The sequence below is a fragment of the Acytostelium subglobosum genome (genome assembly GCF_000787575.1).
Source record: "Acytostelium subglobosum LB1 DNA, scaffold: scaffold23, whole genome shotgun sequence".
Lineage (NCBI taxonomy): Eukaryota > Evosea > Eumycetozoa > Acytosteliales > Acytosteliaceae > Acytostelium > Acytostelium subglobosum.
Window position 1 is genome coordinate 294,592 of NW_012236510.1, and position 21,474 is coordinate 316,065.

General features: G+C 44.1%; 11 protein-coding genes across 11 annotated transcripts; 6 read left to right on the plus strand and 5 right to left on the minus strand.

The window, feature by feature from the left end:
- Nucleotides 1–26: 26 nt before the first annotated feature.
- Nucleotides 27–1,837, minus strand: SAMD00019534_096620 (hypothetical protein; the record flags this gene model as incomplete). Its single annotated transcript, XM_012895129.1, has 4 exons — nucleotides 27–54; nucleotides 180–1,327; nucleotides 1,418–1,622; nucleotides 1,704–1,837. 4 exons carry the CDS (start codon nucleotides 1,835–1,837, stop codon nucleotides 27–29), a joined length of 1,515 nt encoding a protein of 504 aa, XP_012750583.1.
- A 1,109-nt stretch (nucleotides 1,838–2,946) lies between these two features.
- Nucleotides 2,947–4,491, plus strand: SAMD00019534_096630 (hypothetical protein; the record flags this gene model as incomplete). Its single annotated transcript, XM_012895130.1, has 6 exons — nucleotides 2,947–3,159; nucleotides 3,260–3,450; nucleotides 3,527–3,635; nucleotides 3,701–3,955; nucleotides 4,029–4,249; nucleotides 4,329–4,491. Coding segments are annotated over 6 exons (1,152 nt in total), but the record flags the coding sequence as incomplete, so codon positions are not given.
- A 1,249-nt stretch (nucleotides 4,492–5,740) lies between these two features.
- Nucleotides 5,741–7,404, plus strand: SAMD00019534_096640 (hypothetical protein; the record flags this gene model as incomplete). The annotated part of the gene is made up of 2 exons (XM_012895131.1): nucleotides 5,741–6,550; nucleotides 6,634–7,404. The coding sequence occupies 2 exons, from the start codon at nucleotides 5,741–5,743 to the stop codon at nucleotides 7,402–7,404; spliced, it is 1,581 nt and encodes a 526-aa protein (XP_012750585.1).
- A 105-nt stretch (nucleotides 7,405–7,509) lies between these two features.
- Nucleotides 7,510–10,551, minus strand: SAMD00019534_096650 (hypothetical protein; the record flags this gene model as incomplete). The annotated part of the gene is made up of 3 exons (XM_012895132.1): nucleotides 7,510–9,454; nucleotides 9,536–9,708; nucleotides 9,787–10,551. The coding sequence occupies 3 exons, from the start codon at nucleotides 10,549–10,551 to the stop codon at nucleotides 7,510–7,512; spliced, it is 2,883 nt and encodes a 960-aa protein (XP_012750586.1).
- SAMD00019534_096660 (hypothetical protein) lies at nucleotides 10,496–11,398 on the minus strand (the record flags this gene model as incomplete). The annotated part of the gene is made up of 2 exons (XM_012895133.1): nucleotides 10,496–11,289; nucleotides 11,368–11,398. 2 exons carry the CDS (start codon nucleotides 11,396–11,398, stop codon nucleotides 10,496–10,498), a joined length of 825 nt encoding a protein of 274 aa, XP_012750587.1.
- Nucleotides 11,399–12,604: 1,206 nt separating this feature from the next.
- Nucleotides 12,605–13,830, plus strand: SAMD00019534_096670 (hypothetical protein; the record flags this gene model as incomplete). Its single annotated transcript, XM_012895134.1, has 3 exons — nucleotides 12,605–13,292; nucleotides 13,392–13,458; nucleotides 13,563–13,830. The coding sequence occupies 3 exons, from the start codon at nucleotides 12,605–12,607 to the stop codon at nucleotides 13,828–13,830; spliced, it is 1,023 nt and encodes a 340-aa protein (XP_012750588.1).
- Nucleotides 13,831–14,045: 215 nt separating this feature from the next.
- Nucleotides 14,046–16,625, plus strand: SAMD00019534_096680 (hypothetical protein; the record flags this gene model as incomplete). Its single annotated transcript, XM_012895135.1, has 4 exons — nucleotides 14,046–14,237; nucleotides 14,319–15,681; nucleotides 15,769–15,885; nucleotides 16,012–16,625. Coding segments are annotated over 4 exons (2,286 nt in total), but the record flags the coding sequence as incomplete, so codon positions are not given.
- A 130-nt stretch (nucleotides 16,626–16,755) lies between these two features.
- On the minus strand, nucleotides 16,756–17,745 carry SAMD00019534_096690 (hypothetical protein; the record flags this gene model as incomplete). The annotated part of the gene is made up of 2 exons (XM_012895136.1): nucleotides 16,756–16,780; nucleotides 16,841–17,745. The coding sequence occupies 2 exons, from the start codon at nucleotides 17,743–17,745 to the stop codon at nucleotides 16,756–16,758; spliced, it is 930 nt and encodes a 309-aa protein (XP_012750590.1).
- Nucleotides 17,746–18,513: 768 nt separating this feature from the next.
- SAMD00019534_096700 (hypothetical protein) lies at nucleotides 18,514–18,939 on the minus strand (the record flags this gene model as incomplete). Its single annotated transcript, XM_012895137.1, has 2 exons — nucleotides 18,514–18,714; nucleotides 18,820–18,939. Coding segments are annotated over 2 exons (321 nt in total), but the record flags the coding sequence as incomplete, so codon positions are not given.
- Nucleotides 18,940–19,325: 386 nt separating this feature from the next.
- On the plus strand, nucleotides 19,326–20,309 carry SAMD00019534_096710 (hypothetical protein; the record flags this gene model as incomplete). Its single annotated transcript, XM_012895138.1, has 4 exons — nucleotides 19,326–19,495; nucleotides 19,566–19,747; nucleotides 19,830–19,965; nucleotides 20,048–20,309. Coding segments are annotated over 4 exons (750 nt in total), but the record flags the coding sequence as incomplete, so codon positions are not given.
- A 358-nt stretch (nucleotides 20,310–20,667) lies between these two features.
- Nucleotides 20,668–21,456, plus strand: SAMD00019534_096720 (hypothetical protein; the record flags this gene model as incomplete). The annotated part of the gene is made up of 2 exons (XM_012895139.1): nucleotides 20,668–20,818; nucleotides 20,882–21,456. Coding segments are annotated over 2 exons (726 nt in total), but the record flags the coding sequence as incomplete, so codon positions are not given.
- Nucleotides 21,457–21,474: the final 18 nt, after the last annotated feature.

A 21,474-nucleotide genomic window follows, 5' to 3' on the forward strand; every position in this document is an offset into this window, starting at 1 on the left:
AACGGSTGGATTGTTCGGTCAGTGTGTTATGCTGGACATTGGCCAATGGTGCGTCTGATTCAGTGATGATGGCATCGTTGCTGTGATGTGCCAGGGCGGGGTCCTCAAAGATCTCAAAGTCTGGCGACGACGACGGCTCTTGGATGATGGCGCCCGCGTAACGCTCTTCCTCCACCAACTTCTCGTTGTGTATCTGCACCACGGGCACCGTGTCAAACTCGCCAGTCGCGGCATTAAAGACTGCTCGCTTGGTGGTGGCAACGTTGCCTAGTGTCGACTTTGAGGTTGGCCTGGTGGCCGGGTCGATGTTCTCCTGGTTGTCCAGATGATGTTGATGATCAACGCTATCGAGGCCCAATTGTGAGACGGCGGCATCAACCGATGTCTCCGAGTTGTTGTTGCTGGCGTTGATGTTGTCGTCCGACAACTCAGTGCCATTGAACCATGACATGACATGCTTCAATGCCTCTTTGGTGTGGAAGGTGATCGAGGGTGAGGGAGGTGCGGCAGCAACAACAGTTGAGATTGTGGTGGCCTTTGGTTGTGGAGTGGTATCATTCAGCAAGACATGGTGGGTCACATGTTGTGTCTTGGGCTGCGGCTGGAGCTGGGGCTGGGGCTGGGGCTGAGGCTTGCTCAACCTCTTCGCCATCCAATGTTGTGCTCGCAGCTCTTCGAATGAGAGTTTGATCTCAGTGTCACCCTTGAGCAGCAGGAATAGTTCCTTCTTGTATCCAACTCGCTCGGGTCGTGCTGCGCCAGTGCTCGTGCCTCCGCGTCCAACAGACGGTGACTTGGGCGCCAGAGGTAAGGACGCTGCTGGATCACTCTTCAATCGCTTGTCCGAGCTCTGAGCACCACCAGCAGTAGCACTTCGATCTGGTATCAGTTGGTCCCTCTGCTTGCCCGCTGGCAACTCCTGCCACTGCAGTGGCTTCTTGCTCACACTGAGAGGGGTGTTGTTGGCAGCATCCTCGTATATCTGGAATGATGATGAAGACGAAGAGGCGCCAACACCACCATCATGCTTCCTCTTCTCACCGGCATGTTGTTGATCCTTGATAGTGCTACTGCTGTTGCTGCTGTTGTTGCTCCTGGCCATGTACTTCTTGTATCTTAACTTGAACTCACTGTATCTTTGTTTGATACGATCGATTGGATGTGCTGAGCGCTCAACACCGAGTTGATAGCAAGCATTGGCCTGTTGGAAGTTGCCCTTGTTCTCATGCACGATGGCCTGTGCTTCGTAGAGCAATGCCAGTCGCACACCTATTCCATTATTCTCCAGGAATGTGAATATATCAATTGGATCAGCTGACATGTCGGCCTTTATATATGTTTGTTGATCAATATAGTGTTTGGTTAGTGATCGATTGGAATGATTCCAGTGCGTAGTTGATTGATTGAATGAACATACATAGATGATCCAAATCCTGAGATATCTGGTGTCGTTCTTGTAGTCATCAGAGTGGACATAGAGTCCAGTGCACCTTTGAAGTAGGGCCAATAACTCAGCCTTCATTCCCTGACCTTTGTAACTCTGTTGAGCCCACTTGATATATGGAGTCCAAATCGCTAATGGATCATGATGTGTACACTCTGCAATCTGTCTTTCGAATTGGCTATATCGATTGATTGAGTGATTGAGTGAGTCTTGGGCGTGTGATTGATCGAGTGATCACTCTGAGTGATTGATAACATACTCTCTCTCAGTGTTTAATGACCAGACAGGTGATTGAGCCTGTCCAAGTATCTTTGGAGGTGCATTCTCTTTGAATGATGATGATGATGATGATGACGATGTTGAGTTACTCGCGTAACTTATTGTTGATGTCATTGTATGTTTGATTGTTTGACTGTGTATGATTGATTGAATGATTGATCAGCTGATCAAATGATACCTATATATATTGATTGATCGTCAATTAATATTAATAAAGATTATATACTGTTTGATTGAATAGCCTCGCGCTTACAACTGATGATGTTTGATTGGTTGGTTGATTAACTAATCAAAGCATACTATCTTCTCTTTCATTAACACAATGAATAAAGTATTGTTTGGATCAATAATAATAAATAAACTCCACTACTCACATCACATTCATCACGTGAGCCTAATGATGCAAAAACATAAATGCGTACTCATTTGAAGTTAGGTCACTCTCCCGCCCTTTGACTTCATTGGCAAGTGTGGGTCCAAATTGCCTTGTCGGTTAAATGATCATTTTTTGTCCGTTTGAAATCAAAAATTCAAATTTGAATTGTTAATCACTATCTTGTTTGAAGAAGTTCGAGAAAAGGTCAAAATCAACACTTTTTAACAGTCCCATCAATAAACAATGATTCGTTTTGAATGATTAGGACAAGTTGCAACTTTTATGAAGGTTTAAGTTATAACGTGAGGTATCTTACGGTCGAGCTGGTGCAAGTTATTTGATCCAACGCATTCAATTCAACATTACCTCACTAGAGTATATGTACTGTGATCTTCGTCTTTGGGCAATTGAATATCTGCTTGAAAATGGATTGAGTACGAAATACCAATACTCATCATAAACAATTAAAAAAGATAAACTTAAACAAACAAATAAATATAATATATATTAGTTATATTTGCTACACCCCTATGATAAATGTGGGATGGGAGTGGACTGGATTGGATTGACCTCGTCGGACTCCCTGATGAAGACGAGCCAACCAACCCCATGGCATCGCAAATGTGTTGACCAAAATCGGAGTCGATGTAACCAACACCCCTCTCACATCATCATTCAGTCAATCAACATACATTCATTCACTTTACATTCATTCACACATTCACCATCATCAACAACTATGATATCTTAAACATTGTTGTCATTGAACAAACATATAATACAATACAAACAGATAGATATACTTACTTTACTACTTCAAGTCAAGTCATAAAAGACATAGAGAGAGATGGATGATACAATATTGATAGACGATGATTTGGTATCATCATCGGATAATGAATCAAGTTCATTACTTAATAGTAGTAACAATCATAATAATGATTATGATGATAGAAAGAATGAATTCAATATGGATACACAGACTATATGGGAGAAGTTATCAAACAAGTATACACTTTACCAAATCTATTCAATCTCATTATCAATACTATTCCTAATTGTATGTTCAATATGTCACGTGATCTGTCAGCTGACATCATTTCAATCAGCTGACAATATATTAATATTTTCTGGAACGAATGAACTTTGTTTGAATGCAGGTAGCCATCATCCTACCATTTGTAAACAAGAAGATATTCTCTTCTTATGATTATCCGGTCACTGGATCCTTCCTCCAGACACTTGGCGCATCAGTTCTATTACTTATACTCAATGTTATAATGTACCTCAGTCACCGCAATGACCTCGTACCAAAGAGCAACATCTTTGATCAAAACTTCTTAATGAAGAGGTATGTTGGCTGGCTGCTTTGGCCGATGCATTTGGTCATCCATTCAATCTAACTAACTATCCAATCATATGATTAGCCTGGTCATGATACCAGTTTCAGTTTGCTTTGCAATCGTAATATCATTGACAAACATTGGACTATCAATGATACCTGTCAACTATCATGTTGTATTCAAGTCCACCAATGTATGTTATATCATTCATTTCCGGAGAAGTTGATTGACATACCTAACCATTCTATTCCATTTCAGATTGTTTGGATTGTACTTTTCTCATTCATTGTTCATAAGGAAAGACCATCACCGATCATTCTTGTCAGCATCGTTTTGCTGATGGCTGGTACTATTCTCACATCATTGGAATTCTCCAAGAAGAATCAGTCCACTTCATTCTGGCCAATCTTTATCAATATCTTGGCCATCTTCTTTGAGAGTGTCACACTGGTAGTCCTGAAGTGGACGTGCAAGTATCTACATCGCAAGGATAGTACTATTAGTGCTCTTGAAGTATGTGTATCCATTACATTCCAATGGTGTAATATTATACCATACTCACTCGCCAATCAAATCTCCACCTTAGATTACATTCTATAAGGTTGCAGAGGGAACGATCGTCATATTGATACCTCTGTTTGCCATCGAGGGCGTACGAGGATTCGGTGCGCTTAACAACTTGCCAGCATCATCGATATTAATGTTGCTGGCAGGTGTAGTTGTTACCATGGTTTATCAAGGTTCCACAGTTGGTATGATCAAGACACTTTATGTTACAACAGTTGGTGTAATCAATCAAGTAATAATGTAAGGAATCATCATCAATCACAGGATCAATCAATCATTCAATCAGTCTATACTTACATTTTGTTTCTTATACTACTAGTATTCCACAGCTGTTCCTGTCGATGGCCATTTATCATAGCTTCTCATACGATGCACTACACATAGTTGGTGTGGTATTGTCAGTACTTGGATGTGTTGTGTTTGCTGGCTATCAATTCTATGCCGCCAACAACAAGAACAACAAGCCAGATGCACTTGGCAAGCATATACAATGAACAACTTCCCTCCCCTCCCTCCATCCATCCATCCATCCATCCATCACATCGATATTAGCCAACCAACCTCCCAACGCGTTGTCATTGGCGATTGGTGTTATTGCCAGCTAGGGCTTGACTTCGTAGGATGTTTTTGAACAATGGGCTATTGCACTGTTTTGATCAAACGTGTTGCTTCTGGAAAGAACCTGGTTAGTGGGGTAAAGTTCCCACCTTTTTCAGCCCTGGACAATCAAAGAATTAATTTCGCTTTTGGTTGTATGCGATCCACTTTGATGTTGATTGATTGTTAGTATCACTTCAACATTGCTTTGTCTCTCTAAATATAGATAATGAATAGGTAGTGGAGAGGTTAAGTTGTTATCATATTATTAAAATATATAATCACATTTACAGCAAAAGACAATCAAATCAATCAAGTCAAGTAGGTAGTTTGTTACCTTTAGTGTTAGGAGGATAGAGTCTTTCCAAATTGAATATTACCCTTTGATTATATATTATTACAACTTCAATATATATATATTTTGAGTGAGTGTCCACAATGGAATGAAATGAAATAGTTGTCTTCCAAGTCATACATACTTACCTCAATCATATCCCATAACATGTCCACTTTAGGCCATAATCAACTTATATTCACTTCCACACACACCATCACACACACACTTATAAAGCTAGCCACTCCGTCCATCACTCAATCAAACACTTCTACACATACACACACACTCAAACAAATACAAACAGAACACATTCACACCACACACACACAAACAAGCCAGTAGCAAGTCGCGACTCTGACACCAACGCGAGAGAGAGTTAAACTGGGCGACCTCCACTCATCAAGGCTTTTTGGATTGATTGATCAATTGTATGTTTGAGAGAGTGCACCTGCGCTCCAATCACCATCCATCATTCATCCATCATCCTAACCTTATTTGACACTCACAGTCAGTGACCTACTTTGGAAAGATACCTTAATATATAATAGTATATATAAATACATATATATAAATTATCTTTATATATATATATTATATACCTTTAAATATATATTCACCATAGATAGACAATGTCCAACTCTTCATCATCAACAACAACTCCCAACTCATCACCAACACAGACATTATCACAATCACAATCATCATCAATAACAACAGAGACTCGAGGTTGTAGTAATAGATTCCAAGATCTTCCTTTTTATCAACAGTTAAAAAGTAATAATAATAATATAGAGTTAATGTTTAAGGAGATGGGAATATATGTACAGAACAAAGAGAAGGACAAGGCCACCCAAATGGACACCGACCATTGTCATACAATCAATCTGTCAGACCTGGATTGTCCATCAACTACACTTTGGCGTCCTGGTGTGGCCACTACTACAACTAGCACAACACATACCACTACTCCTACTCCCCCAACTACTACTGATGTCCACGTGGATGACCAAGAGGAAGACACTGATGATGACATATACAGCACAAATGATGCCAAACAACAGGAACAATCAATCACACAATCACCAGACTACACCAACACCAATGACTTGTATGGAGAATCATCCAAGATGGAGTTGAACCTGGATGACAACCTCAGCGAACTCATAACATTCAGTCCAACAACATCAACAACCTCAACTCATACACCAGCCACAAAGGAAATGGACAATCGAGAAGAGATGGACGAGGACGACTTATACCTGGACGATTTCTTTGAGGTAGCGGCAATGGTGGAGTATTTGAGTGAAGTATGGGTCTGGGATGTCGATCAGCAAGTTGGTGCGGGATGTTGTAGCAGCAGCAGCATCAGTCTACCCTGGAAGAATGGAGTCACTGGAGGCCCAACGATCGTGGAGGGAGAGTTTGAGTGCCCCATCTGTCTGGACGAAGTCGATCGTTCGGTTCAATTCCCAAACTGTCATCATGGATATTGCCAACCATGTGTCAGTGCTCATCTTCGTGAGCAAGTCTACCGCAACAAAGGCAAGAAGCTCACATGTCCCTTCCCCAAGTGTCCAAGCACTGTTACACACAATGTAGAGTTCTATGTATGTATACTATACTTACTGTACTTGTTGACTCTTGGATCACGTATATTAATCATCAATCATCAATCAATCAATGAATTTAGTCACAATTCCTGGACAAACAATCATTGGACAAACTCAATATATACCTGATGATCCAGTCCAAGTCATTTGGATCATCTATGGCAGTCATATTCTGTTGCAACTGTAACAATCCATTGACTAGGACTGACAGCAAGGACTTGAATGTTATATGCGACAATGAGGAATGCAAAGCCTTGCTCTGCTTTGAATGCGCAACGTTTGCCCACGATGGCATGACATGCAAGGAGAATCTAAAGACCATCAAGGAGAACATGTCAGAGGATGATAAGAAATCAATGGAGTTGCTGGAGAAAGAGCAGTTCAAGAACTGTCCCAAGTGTGGCGTGCTAACATTCAAGGAGGATGGATGCGAGTATGTTTGCTGTCTGACTTGTGGCCATCAGTTCTGCTACTACTGTCTGGACCCTCATGATCACAACATATCCACTCATGTTCATGGCCCCAACTACATTGCACCAATCTATCAACCTTATTATCCCTACCACCGAAGAAGAGGCCAACGTGTAAAGAAGGTGGCGACAGTGGCAGCTCTGACAGTAGGCGCCATCATATTTGGACCACCAGCGGTCGTTATTGGTGCGCTGCCATATGCCGCCTACCTGGGTGTCAACAAGTTGCGTGTATGGAACAAGCAGCGCAAGCTGATCAAGAACAAGAAATGCGACTACGCTATGTGGATAGTTGCCGAGAAGAAGAGGCGCGAGGACCTGAACCTCCCTGTGTCCGAGTACATCACTCAACAGTTTGCCGCACTGCAGTTGCAGGAATAAATGAATGAATGAAAGATGGATAGATGGTGATCCATGGACACCGTTGTCTGTCTGTCTGTCTGTGTTATATAATATATATCTCTATCTCGATCTCTCTCTCTTTGATCATTTATTGGCCAATGAATCCTTCCTACGTTGTCCGCCAAGTACAATCTTGGATGATATCCACTTGATTCCACTCGACTTTAACGATGGTGATAGTGTACCAATGCTCGCTCTATTGTCGTTATTGTTGTCTCTGTTGATCATCTTGGTTGGTGTTGACATATAGTTGTTGTTGTTATTGTTGTCGTCAAAGATGGTACTACTACAGCTACTGATATCACTGCTAATGCTACTGCTGTCAATGTTGTCAGAGATATATCGCTCGATAAATATGTTATCCAAGACAATGTTATCCTCTAAGAAGGTCTGGAATGTGCCTTGATGTTGTGAAATGCGTTTGTCGTCTTCCTGTTGTTGCTGATGATGTTGTCGTTGCACATGATGATGTGGTTGGTGCTGTGGCAACAACAGTTCCTCCGCTTGGTGATGATGATTGATTGATTTGTTGTCATCCAGTGATTCGTATATATAGTTGTTGTTAATGTTGTTCTTCTTGCCATTTCCATTTCCATTGCCATTGCTAGTGAGCTTATAAGGGTCGGCTAATACATCCTCCTCATCTTCGTCGGCATAGTTGACGTCAGAGAAGTTGAGGGGCAGATAGAGAAGGTATGATGCAGATCGTGCATACTGCTTTCCGGACTTGTTGTTTGGCAGACCGCCGGCGTCAAGTTCAGACTCAGAGTCCGACGAAGAGTCAGAGTCCGACGAGAGCATCTCTGTGTCCGTGTCGATGTAGAGGAAGTTGGGCTCATCGGGGAGCGAGCTAGGCATGTAGCTGAACAGGTTGGACGTGCTCTTGGAGACGGGGAGTATCTTGGGGCTTGGTACGGCATCACTGCTGCCATAGGATGATGAGCTGTTGGATATGTTGTGGCGTGGGTTGGTCGTGGTGTGTGAAGAGCCCGATGTCAAAGTGTTGTTCGTGTTGATGCTCAAGTTGCTGCCCTGTGTTGGGGAGTCTGGTCGTGATGACCCGATCGAGAGCAGGAAGTTCCTGCGATGTGCACTCAGTCCATGTCGCGATGTACCGCCAGCTGCATGAAGGTTGTCCACAGAGAGTGAAAGCTTCCTGATGACGCCAGGTGATGAGAATCGAAGATTGTTGTTGTTGAAGAGGTAAGGTGATGTTGGTAATGATCCAATTACAAACTGATGTGATTGTTGTTGTGACTGTTGTTGTGGTTGTTGTTGTCTGTTGTTGCTTGTTGACTCGGTGGAAGTTGTTGATGATAGTGATGATGTAGAGTCGCTCATGTTGATATTGTTGGTGTTGTTGGTGCTGATCTTTAGTTTGTTGAGCTTTGGTGGTACTGGAGGGATGGGCAACTGTTTGATTGGATACTGCTGCTGTTGTTGTTGATATGTGGACCTCTCAAACAGACTGTGTTGGTTACCAATGGTGATCTTTGAGGGGCTGGGATGATGAAGCGAGGGCAGGGAGTTGCACATCTGCACGTGATTATGGTTCCTGTGCTTGTTTGAGATGTCTGGCGACTCGCATCGCGATGTTCCGCTGCTGACGCTCTTGGCTGTCTTGATGCGGGTCCAGCCTCCTGCGCGTGGAGAGGACGCCGGCTGGTAGTCTTGCACCTCGACTAGGAACAGAGATGACACAGGTCGGTGGTCGCTCTCTGTCAGCTCGTGGCGCTGGTAGACCAGCGGCTTGATAGTATCGCCTCTGTACAGAATCCTGTCGCAATACGATGGAGTCCTGTTCTTCTCACTCGAGTCATATTGATTGGTGCCAACATCATACTTGTATGTTGGAGCAAAGTTGATTGGCTGCTCCTGGAAGCCCAGGAACACGCGTCCAGCATTGCGTTCATATGTCAACTGATCGTTGGCCACCAACGACTGCCAGTTCTTGGCCTTTATCTTCTCCTTGCACTCCACAGGGTTCAAGTCTATCCTGTAGTTCAAGTCACCGAGCCATATCAGACATCTAATGTTTGTAATGGATGGTCATGAGTGTCAGCTAGCGTGTAATTGAGTGATTGATTGGAGGGATGTGGATAATACGTACTCATGATCCAACATGGATAAGTTTCCATCGAATGACATCATCTGTATCTTCTTGAAGTCTTGCGCTCTGCGCTCCAATCTCTCGTTTGATTCGCCAGCCGCAAGATGTGAATTGATGAAGCAGAAACCGGTCTTGTACAATGAGAACCTGATTCCAACACCACCTTTGTTACCCTATAGTTATTGATTGATTGATTGATTGAGTAAGTATTATGATTGAATTACGTGGATGGATGAATGAATGATACATACTATTTTACCCATTGCTCCACATGGGACAATGGACCCACATGCGTCTTTGACATGTGGCGCATGCTCCTCCTTGACAAAGACAAGTAGCATCATGCCGACAAGGATCTTGTTCTTCACCTTGACGTACCGACTGCCTGAGCACAGTGATAGGGTCTGCTCGATGGCGTGCTTCCAAGGATGATAGGTGTTCTCCTTGTTGTTCTGTTTGTCCGCGGCAGTGGCCTTGACAATGGCGCCAGCCTTCATGTCTACAATCTCCTGAAGGCCAATGACAATGATGTCGGGCGCAAACGAGTTGGACAACAGCCAGTTGGCCAGATTGTTTGATTGCTTGCCGTTGCAGTTCCACGTGCCGACAAACACTGACATTGGCTTCTTGCCCGCTGCGCTGATACGGCTGGCTGCTACGCGCGCCATATCTGTGAGGAGCGACTGCTCGTTTTGAACAAACAGCGCTGAACAGTCGCCCGCGGCAAAGATCGCCGACGCCTTGATCTTGGGTCGGACAACTAGTGAGGGCCACATGCGACTGCGTGTGTTTCCGTGGCCTAGCTGATGATTCTCGCCGTTGCCAAAGGTATATATGTCACCCGATTGAGTGAGTAGTATGCTGTGATTGGTGCCAAGTGCTGCGTGTGATATCTTCTTGTCCTCAATGTCGACCTTAACGCGCTGAGGCGTCGGACAATGGTCCTGCTGTGGGTTGTCGTCACCAATGCCAAGCTGACCGTGCGAGTTGGCTCCCCACGTGAAGAATGTATCCATCTGTTGTCAGCGCAGCTGAGTGGTATCCGCCCGCCGTCACGTCCTTGATGCCACTACCATTGCTAAAGTCGTTGAGCTTGACGGGCACCAGCTTGTCGTTGCAATGGCCCAGACCGAGCTGGCCGCGACCGTTCATGCCCCAGGCATAGACGGCATTCGAGGCCGCCAGCGCCACTGTGTGTTGCTCGCCAAAGGCCACCTTCTTCCATTGTATATGCTCGGATGGTGCTGAATCGATTGGCATCAACACGATGGTAGGGGTGGATTGATGCTTTTCGCCTCGACGTCCGTTGGCCAGCTGTCCGTATCGCGCTGTGCCCCATGTGTATAACTGTCCATTGGCTGTGATTGCTGCCGAGATCTGATTGCCGGCGACGATCTGTGTCACCTTGACGCGATTGAGTACGTTGATTGGCAGCGGCACTGCCGAGTCTATGATGTCGACACCCAGCTGTCCCGCGCCATTGAGTCCCATGGAGAACACTCGTGTGTCATCCGTGAGCAGCAGTGTGTGATTGGTGCCACACGACACACTGATGACCGTCTTTTTCCAGACGATCTTGAACAGAGTTGTATGTCGACGGCCCATCACCTCGCCCCACATCAAGCACTCGCCATTAACAATCGCCGCCGAGTGATTGCAGCCCAATGACAGCTGATTGAGATTCAACGAGACCAAGACAGATGGAGGTGTTGGTATCTTCTTCTCTCCATTATGGCATGTGTTACCTGTCTTGCCTATTGATTGAGTTTGTCAGTTATTCGTTTGATTGTCACTCATTCAATCATTCCAATGGAGTTGCCTATGATATCTACCCTTTCCCCAAGTGTATAAGATCTTGGTCATTGTGTGTGTGTCTGTCTCTTCACTCGATCACTCCACCTAAGTTATCGCAGTGATGACTCTAATGTGTTTTACTTCTTGTTCCCTCTTTCGCTTCTCTCTCTCTATTCTTCTGTGAGCAAGAATAAGGTGTGCGCAACTCTTTGTTCTTTCTACAAATCTGTAATCGATCGATCTGTCCCGTCTGTCTGTCGTCTGGTGACTTTTGCTTTGCAATTGAAAAAAAAAAGTAGTAGTAAGTTACAAAGACATGTAATAGTAATGATAATGATAATGATAATAATAATAAATAATAATAAATGATATTACAATGAGGTGATAATATAATAGAGTTAATTGATTGAATGAGTGAATGAATGATTTGATTGAAGGGAGACTCCAAGTCAGATTGTTTGGTTGTTGTTGTGGAAGTGGGTGCTGTGTTGGGAGAGACGAGCTCAACAACAATGAGAAGAAAGTGTGTTGGATGGGTGGATTGAGGACTGGGTGTGGATCTTTTTTTGATGTCGGTTGGGTAGTGTTGACTGACCCCCATAAAGATGTCCTGAATGAATGCATGATCGTACATCAATGTATGAATAGAGATAAATAGAATTACTAATAATGTATTAATGTTGACTTCAAGATCTCTGTTTTAGATTAAATTATTATTTTAATTAATTCAATTATTTGTATAGATCAACTTGATTCTCTTGAAGGTTGAAGGCAAAGAACAATGCACTGGTATATAGCATTGGAGCGCATCATGTCATTCATCATATCACGTGTACGCAATTTGATTGGCACCATCATCAAGGATGATCAAGATCACATCAAATGTGTGCACACAGATTGCTTCTGCATCACCAATAGGACTGGCTTCCACTCCTTCACCAAGCAAGGTGATTGGTGAGTTTATTTATAATCTTTAAATACATATACAATGGATTTAAAGATTGATCACGGAGATAGGTCTATTTCATGTACAATCTAGTTTGCCAAGGTATATTGCCAAAGTACCAAAGAACGTTGCCTATGTAATTTCCAGAGTATACTGTGGTGTTGAGTGAGTCAAACATACTTAAGTGATTGCCAAAGTGACATGTTAGGGGACAATCAATAAGAGTCTTGGTTGATAATGGAGGTAGTAGTACCCCACCTTTATATAAATAAAAATAACATAGCAACATATCTCAATAGATAGATGTAAGAAGAAGAAGAAGAAGTAGGATGGGTGACATTGATGAGATACTTGATGATGAGGACGATGGAGTGATATATAAGACATTCGCTGCAGGTAGAGAGGCTGAGAAGAAACGAAAGAGAGGTTCGTCATCAAATGCTTCATCAGCGACCAAGTCAAAGAAAAAGGCATCAACCTCATCATCATCGACATCATCATCAGCCACAAAGAAGAGGACATCAACTTCAAATTCAACATCAAAGTCATCATCAACAGCAACAGGCAAGAAACCGACTACTGGCACAACGAACAAGTCCTCTTCGACCTCCAGCACAAAGACACACACCACACCACGCAGCAACAAGTCTGCGGCTACAACTTCAAGGCACGAGCCAGACGAGGTGGTCGACATTGTGGACTCTGCAGACGATACATATATACGTGATATAACAGACAACGAGTCAACAGAGCATGAGTTTAGCGATCATGATCATGATTTTGGGAAGGATCACATTGACGATGATATTGACCATGATAATGATAATGATAATGATAATGATGATAATATAATGGGAAGTGAGCCTGGTGACGAGACAGACGCCAAGCTTAAACAAGCAATGTTATACTCTGTCGCCAAGATATGCGAGAAGGAATCAGAGTCCCTTCCACACAAGCCTATCCTCTCGACGCAAACTGTCACTGCCATCACTGATCTTCTTTACGATTTGACAAGGAGTAAGTTATCGCTCATCCTAGGATGTGACTGTCTGTGTCACGTGACTGACTGACTGACTGACTGATTGATTGATTGATTGATTGATCATGGCCCTACAGAGCAAATTGCACGTGACCTATCAATGTTCTCTAAGCATGCCAAGCGTCAAACGATCACCCCTGATGAGTAAGTAGTAGTTGAAGTTGTTGTCGCATCGCCAACTTATTAGAGTCCACTCACTCACTCATTCCATTCACTCACTCATTCAACTCGATCGATTGATCCAATAGCATCCTCTTGGTTTCAAGGAATAATAATGTTGTATATAAGAAGTTACTGGAGAAGAGGAGAGAAATACTGGAGGCATCCAATCCAAAGATTGTCACACCTCCCAAGTCACGTCGATATATTGATGACGATGAAGATGAAGATGAAGGTGTCAATGGGATATATGATGATGATGATCCTGATCTGGACACATCAACAACAACGACAACTACAACAACATCCAACTATTCCAAAAGATTCGACGCTAGTGACTTCCTCTCGGACGACTGAGTCCAAGATACCCTCACAGACATACCCTCACATCGATTCACACAGACATTCAATTTAATTTCAATTTTATTCGCAAACCGAACGAAAGTTTGGCCCTCCATCTCATCCCATCAATCACCTCTCACTCACTATCTATTTGTTAATCACATTCACCCATTCACTCATACATACATACATATACTTTGTTGTATTACTTTTACATATATATATAATAAATAATAATGAGTGGAAATAATAGAATAGTTGATCTGCTACAATTGCAGAACCTCACAAAGAGGGATCCAGCTGCTTATAAAGAGGAGTTCATGATGCAATACCAACATTATCTCACACAGCTACAGATATTCCAACTCAAACCAACCAAAGATTACAAGCACTTCTCACAGTTGGTCAGCTATCTGAGTCATGTATGTTTGATTGATTGATCATATGTTTGATTGATTGAATGATCACACTCGCTCACTCAATCACTCACTCAATCATATTAGGTTTGCCCTCTTTATCCAAAGGAGATGGCAGAGTTCCCAAAACAGATTGCAGACTTGTTGGAGAATAACTGTAATAACTTGGAACCAGACTTGCGTAGGATATTATCAAAGTCACTGATATTGATGAGGAATAGGAATATGATGCAACAGATTCCTCTGTTGTCACTGTTCTTCAAGTTGTTCCGTGTGCAGGACAAGCCACTGCGCAAGCTGATCTACTCTTATATCATCACCGACATCAAGAACACCAATCTCAAGACAAAGAACGTCAAGCTGAACAAGACGCTGCAGAACTTTATGTTCACGATGATGAACGACAGCTCCGAGGTGGCCACGCTCATGTCGCTCAAGGTCATGGTGGAGCTGTTCCGCAAGAAGATCTGGCACGACACCAAGACCGTCAACGTCATCTGCAACGGTGTCTTCTCAAAGAACACCAAGATCGTCGCCACCACGCTCAACTTCTTCCTTCACATCGACAACCCCGACAAGAAGGACGACAGCGACGTCGAGGAGTCCAAGCAGCAGGACGCCGCCAAGCGCAACATGAAGGCCGCCGCCCTCGCCCACAAGGTCGCCAAGAAGACCAAGTCGCGTGTCAAGCGTGCCGAGAAGGCCAAGACCGACTACAAGAAGCTGATGGAGGCCAACGAGAAGAAGTCCGATCCCAACTTCCCAGCCATCGAGCTGATACACGATCCCCAGACCTATGCCGAGCGTCTCTTCTCCGTCCTCCGTCGCACCACCGACAAGTTTGAGACTCGCATGCTCATGATGAACTTCATCTCGCGTCTCATCCACACGCACAAGTTGTTGATCTTCAACTTCTATCCCTACATCCAGAAATACATCCAGCCACATCAGAAGAATGTCACTTACATCATGGCCGTTCTGGCTCAGTCTTGCCACGAGCTGGTCGACCCAGACATCATCAAGCCAGTGATCAGAGCCATCGCCACATACTTTGTCAACGATGGATGCAATCCAGAGGTGATAGCCATTGGACTCAACACGATCAGGAACGTGTGCCAGCGTTGCCCACTGGCAATGGACACAGTGCTGCTGAACGATCTCATCCAGTACCGTCACAAGAAGGAGAAGGGAGTGATGATGGCCGGACGCAGTCTGCTGCAGTTCTTCAGAGACTACCATCCCTCGATGCTCAAAAAGAAGGATCGTGGCAATCGCTCCGTCGAGAAGGTGCCACTGCAGTTTGGACAGACCGTCGTCAGCAAGGGTGTGGAGGGCATTGAGCTGCTCTACGACGAGGAGCTGAACAAGAAGCTGGAGCAGTACGAGAATGGCGAGCTGGATCTTGACGAGGACGACTCTGACGATGAAGAAGGATGGGAGGATGTCAGCGGTCAGGACGACGACGACAGCGAAGAGGAAGAGGAGGTTGAAGGTGAGGATGCCGAGATGGTTGTCGATGGCGAAGTAGCTGTCGATGGTGAGGAGGACGAGGAAGAGGATGGCGAAGAATGGGTCACCGACGATGAAGACGAGGAAGATGGTGATGAAGGCGAGTGGGAGGATGTCGATCAAGAAGATGATGTTGACAAGGATGGAGAAAAGATACCCAAGCTCGTCAAGAACAATGCCAAGAAGTCAAAGAAGGTCGTGGAGGAAGAAAGCGACAACGAAGGATGGGAGGATGTTGACGATGAACTCATCGACGAACTGAATAACGGAGAATGGGAAGAGGTCGACGAAGACGAGGAGGACAGCGATGAATCAGAGGAAGAGGAGGACGAGGCTGACGATGAATCAGAGGAGGATGAGCAACACGAGACTGGATTCAACGAGAATGAGGTTGAAGGACTCGAGGAGAAGGTCAAAGAGAAGAAGATAAAGAAGGAGGAGGAGATGGACATTAGAATCCTGACCGACGAGGACATTGAGAAGATCCAGAAGCTCAAGATGCTCAAGGAGGCCCTGGAGAGCAAGGACAAGAAGAGGAAGAGATCACCATTGGAGGGAGAAGAGGAGGACTCGGACGAGGAGCCCAACCCATTGGGCTTCATCACAGCTGGCGATCTGGTTGGCTCTCACAAGAAGAAGAAGCACAACTACGACGAGAGAATGGCCATGGTCAAGGAGGGTCGCGAGGGCAGAGAGGAGTACAAGAGCAAGAAGGCACGCAAGGAGAAGTATGGCAAGTCGATCAGAAACGAGCTCAAGGCCAAGCTTACCAAGCCGTTCATGCTGATGAAGCAGGCGCAGTCCGTCAGGGGCAAGCAGTTCCTGTCGCTGCACGACAAGCAGATCAACAAGCAGACACATATTCAAGGTGGTGCAAGGAACTACAAGTAATAAAGTACACAGCTTGTTGGATAATAGAGATAGAGATGTTTACTTATAACTTATTGTTGGTTGTTGTTGTTGTTATACATTGAGTCTTCGTCCTCATGAGATATTACTCTATGAGGAGAGGAGGTCAATGGTTGTTGACTGGAGAGTGTCTGGAATGAGTGACTGTGGTGATGATGATATACATTAAGCGAGCTAGTCATGTGCCTTACATGATGGCGTCCATGTTTAACTTCATGGGACTGCCATCAAACTTGGTGGAGACGCCGCGAAGCTCAACACCTCGACGGGTAACTGAGGGCGATGCATTGCCTGGACCTCCACGCACACGTGGAGTCTTTGGTGTCGTAGGCTTGGTGATCTGTCCACTGGTCCTCAGCAGAGTGGTCGAGGAGGATGAGTTCAGCGAGTTGGGATTGTTCTCATCGACAACACTGGCCAAAGAGTCGGAGAAGCCTGTGTACTTGGTCGATGCTACGCGACTGCGTGCTGGAGAGAGCGCTGGCGTTGAAGAGCGCGAGGGACTAGATGATACGGTCATCTTGCTCGTTTGCAGCACCAGATCATTGATGGATGCCCTCTTTGGCGACATTGGCTTGAGGTCGTTGAGGATTGTCGTGTGCTTGTTCTTGGGCGAGTAGTTGGAGAGTGTTGGCGACGACAAGAAGATGTCGCGGCTCTTCATACCGCCAATCCTCTGAATAGGTCTTCTCTGTGGCGTCGATTCCTTTGTTGGCGTGCCATTTCCATTGGTGGACAGATCCGAGTTCTTGGTTGGAGTGTCAAACATGTTGGGCAGCAATGCCGATGTGACCGATGGCTTGGGCAACTCAGTGGCGCAGTCCTCAGCCGTGCTGGATGAGTGTGGGTTGAATGGAATGGGCTTGTCCATTGGGGTTGCTGGAGCGTAGTCATGTTGCTGTTGAGCCACGTTTGGTGTCATTGGAAGGCGGTCAGCAGTCTCTGTCTGCTTGTGTTGTGGCACTGGAGTGCGAGGGATACTGAGCGAGGGCGATCTTGGATCGACCAGACTCTGGTTGAGTGCTCTGTGCTGCTCCTGAAGCTTGAGGGCCAGTGTTGGAGAGCGTCTAGCTGATGGCGACCTTGGGTCAAGCATTCTAATCTCCATGGATTCCTCCTGGAGCAGGCTGGAGATTGGCGCCTGGGTAGATGACGTTGTCGTTCGTTGTGTGATTGGTGAGCGTCTGAAGCTGGACGATGGGGATCTTGGATCCATGGGTGCGCCACCCGGCACACCATGACGAATGAATGGTGTTGGCAAAGGACTCCTTGGCACGCGTGTGCTACCAGGCGATCTTGGGTCGGCCATGTTGTTGTTAGTCTGCTCCTGTTGTTGAATGCGACTAGTATGCATCTTTACTGGTGTTCTCTTGATTGATCTCGATGGTGATCTTGGGTCAAACTCTGATTGTTGTTGTCTTGATATCTTCTTCTTCTTTGTCCTATTAGTCATCTTTGTTTGATCCCCTGCTCCATTATCATTCTCATTGTTATTGTTGTTGTTATTGTTGTCATTGTTGTTGTTGCTGTGAACAACTCTTTTCAATAATGAGAATACCATTATTATTATGTTATAATATATGTACAAGTATAAATATGAATGTAGATATGTTATATATTTATATATCTATCTTTGTTGTATAACTAACTAGCAAGTGAATGGATGTGTTCACAGCTCAACAACAATGTGCCACGCATCGTTCCAAATTGGGCAAGTGGCGGTTGGTAGTTTCAACGGCTAGTTGATTTTTGGTTTCATTCAAATTCAAATTTTTGAATAACACACTTTAGGACCGAAGTTCACTTGATAGCTTGAAGGTCATTGTCATGATTGATGCACATGTGACATTCAGGATGATGACGATGATTGTTGCTCCTTCTTCATTCCACCGAGACATGCAGGTGACTGAGGTACAGTTGAGTTCTTTGCCCATGATGCTGGTGTTGATGTCTTGATACTTAGAGCGTGTACACCTCCACTCAATTGTTCTTGTAATGTATCTTGTACCATTCTATGTTGTTCCAGTAATGACTTGCCAACAAACTTATCAGATACAACAACGACCTTTAATGTTTGATTGATCAAACGAATGAATGAATGATTGATTGAATGAGTTAGTCGTGTGATTGATGTCATAACTGATCATCAATGATATGATATGATATGTACTTTGAAATGAGTCTCAGAGTCCTTTGGAACAGAGTGCATGTAGCTCTCATTGATTACATCGAGATGTGATGGTTCAAAGCGTGTGACTAACTTTGATTCTATAGTTGTTTGAATTGCACCTTTGATTGCTGCACTCATACTTGTATAATATCTTCTCAAGTACATATAAATATAATATAATATAATATAAATATCTAGATCACCTGTATATCTCGAATGAATATATGAATGGACGATTGAACTAATGACAATCTTGAAAGAGATGATTCAAGACTTCAACAACATTCATTGTGTCATCACACATTATTACCAAAAATGGGTTAAAGTGACGGCGAGACCCCGAGATTGAATGAATGAGACTAGGCAAGAGGGGGGTTGGTGGATGAAAGAGAGAGAGAGAGGGATGAAGATACTATTATGAATGACATTCATTCATTCATTCAATTCCATTTCATTGTACTTATACATACATATATATATACATACATATATTACTATACTATTAGATATTTTCAAAAATAAAGAAGATGACAAAGACAAAGACTTTTGGACATTGTGTTGTAGAGTTGGTCAAAGGAACTGATGACGTCTACTTCCTCAAGCTCAATGGTGATGAGAACAAGTTCAACCCAGTCAACATCAAGAACATCAATGATGCATTGGACTATATTGAGAAGTATGTTGGGATGGGCTGAGACTTGGTTGATAACTCACTCACTCATTCAATCAATCAAACATGAATGTAGGATTGAAGAAGCATCTTGTTTGATCACAGTTGGTACCAACCAAAAGTTCTACTCAACTGGTTTGGACTTGGATTGGATGTTGCAGGCACCAGTCGAGGAGAAAAGATCATTCATCGGATCATTCCACAAGCTCTTGGGTCGTTTCTTGACATTCCCAATGCCAACAATCGCAATTCTCAATGGTAATGGATCATCATTCATATCATCATAATCATAATCACTCGAATCGTCAACTGACCTCCATCATCTCATAACATCATATAGGACATACTTATGCTGGAGGTGCAATGTTGGCCTCAGCACATGACTTTAGACTAATGAGAAAGGATAGAGGATTCTACTGTCTCCCAGAGGTCGACATCCACATCCCCCTGACTCCAGGAATGAATGCCATCCTGCAGTATGTACCATCCATCAGACACCCAATCACTCCATGAATGGAACTATCCCACTCACTCACTAACATTCAATCAATCAAACAGGGCCAAGATATCAGACTCCGCAACTTATAGAGATGCAGTTCTTAGAGGTATGAAGTTCAGTGGAAACGAGTGTGTCAAGCATAAGATTGTGGATGCCGCTCTGGAAGAGTCTGAGCTGGTGCCACATGCACTTGAGCTGGCGTCAAAGGTGGCACCAAAAGGCAAGGACAGAGACACCTTTGGAGGACTCAAGAGAGAGATGTACAAGCATCCATTCGCCGTTCTCCAGTTGCCCACTCTTGGTGAGTCTGAGAAGCTTCTTGGCGCCAAGTTGTAACACTTACATAGAGATTAGAGCATGGCCAAATGAATGAATGAAGGAATGTAACCTATTTCATTTAGTCCGGAATCATTCCCTGCTGTGTATGTTGGTTCACCAGTTTGTGCAAAGGTTGATCTGATGATCATTTGTGTGAAATTTCCCCTGATATAGTTGTTTGAGTGATCACGATGGAGCACTGAATCTCGCTGTGACATGTGGTTAGATGTAACCCAATGGTTACAGGACACTAATACATCACTTCAACGTGTACACTAGATCAGTCACCTGTGTGCTATTAATAAGTGATCACTTTCAATTATTCAATCAATTAAACAATCAATCATACAATCAATCAAACAAACAAAGAATGAGCAAGACTTTTGGACACTGTATAGTGGAGTTGGCAGATGGTACAACTGACATCTACATCATCAAGTTCAACCAAGATGAGAACAGATTCAATGATGTCACCACAAAGAACATCAATGATGCATTGGATTATGTTGAGAGGTAGGAATAGTTCCAGCCCCAGGCCCTCACCCACTCAATCAATCATACTCACTCAATCATCAGCATTCCAGAGGCATCATGTTTGATCACTGTTGGAACCAATCCAAAGTACTACTCGATGGGACTTGATTTGGCTTGGGTGATGAGCATTCAACCGATGGAGGCTGCTGGATTTATATTGACATTCCAGAAGCTGATGTCAAGATTGTTGACAATCCCAATTCCTACGATTGCAATTGTGAATGGTACTGCATTTGCTGGAGGCGCAATGATGGCTATGGCACATGACTACAGACTAGTGGCCAAGGACCCATCGGCATTCTTCTGTCTTCCCGAGGTTGACATGAACCTAGTGATCACACCAGGTCTAAATGCACTAATGCAATGTAAGATAGATCCAACTACCTATAGAGATATGCTGTTGCAGGCTAGACAGGTGACTTGTGATGAGGCGGCGACTTATAGAATGGTTGATCAATGTTTGGAATCAAGTGGCTTGATGTCGGCAGCACTTCAAATGGCCGCCAAGGTATCACCCAAGGGAAAGAACAGAAAGACATATGGTGGATTGAAGAGAGAGATGTACAAGCACGCTAACATTCAACTCCTGTCCAACGACTTTGGCGAGGCATTCAAATAAATATCTAACCATTTA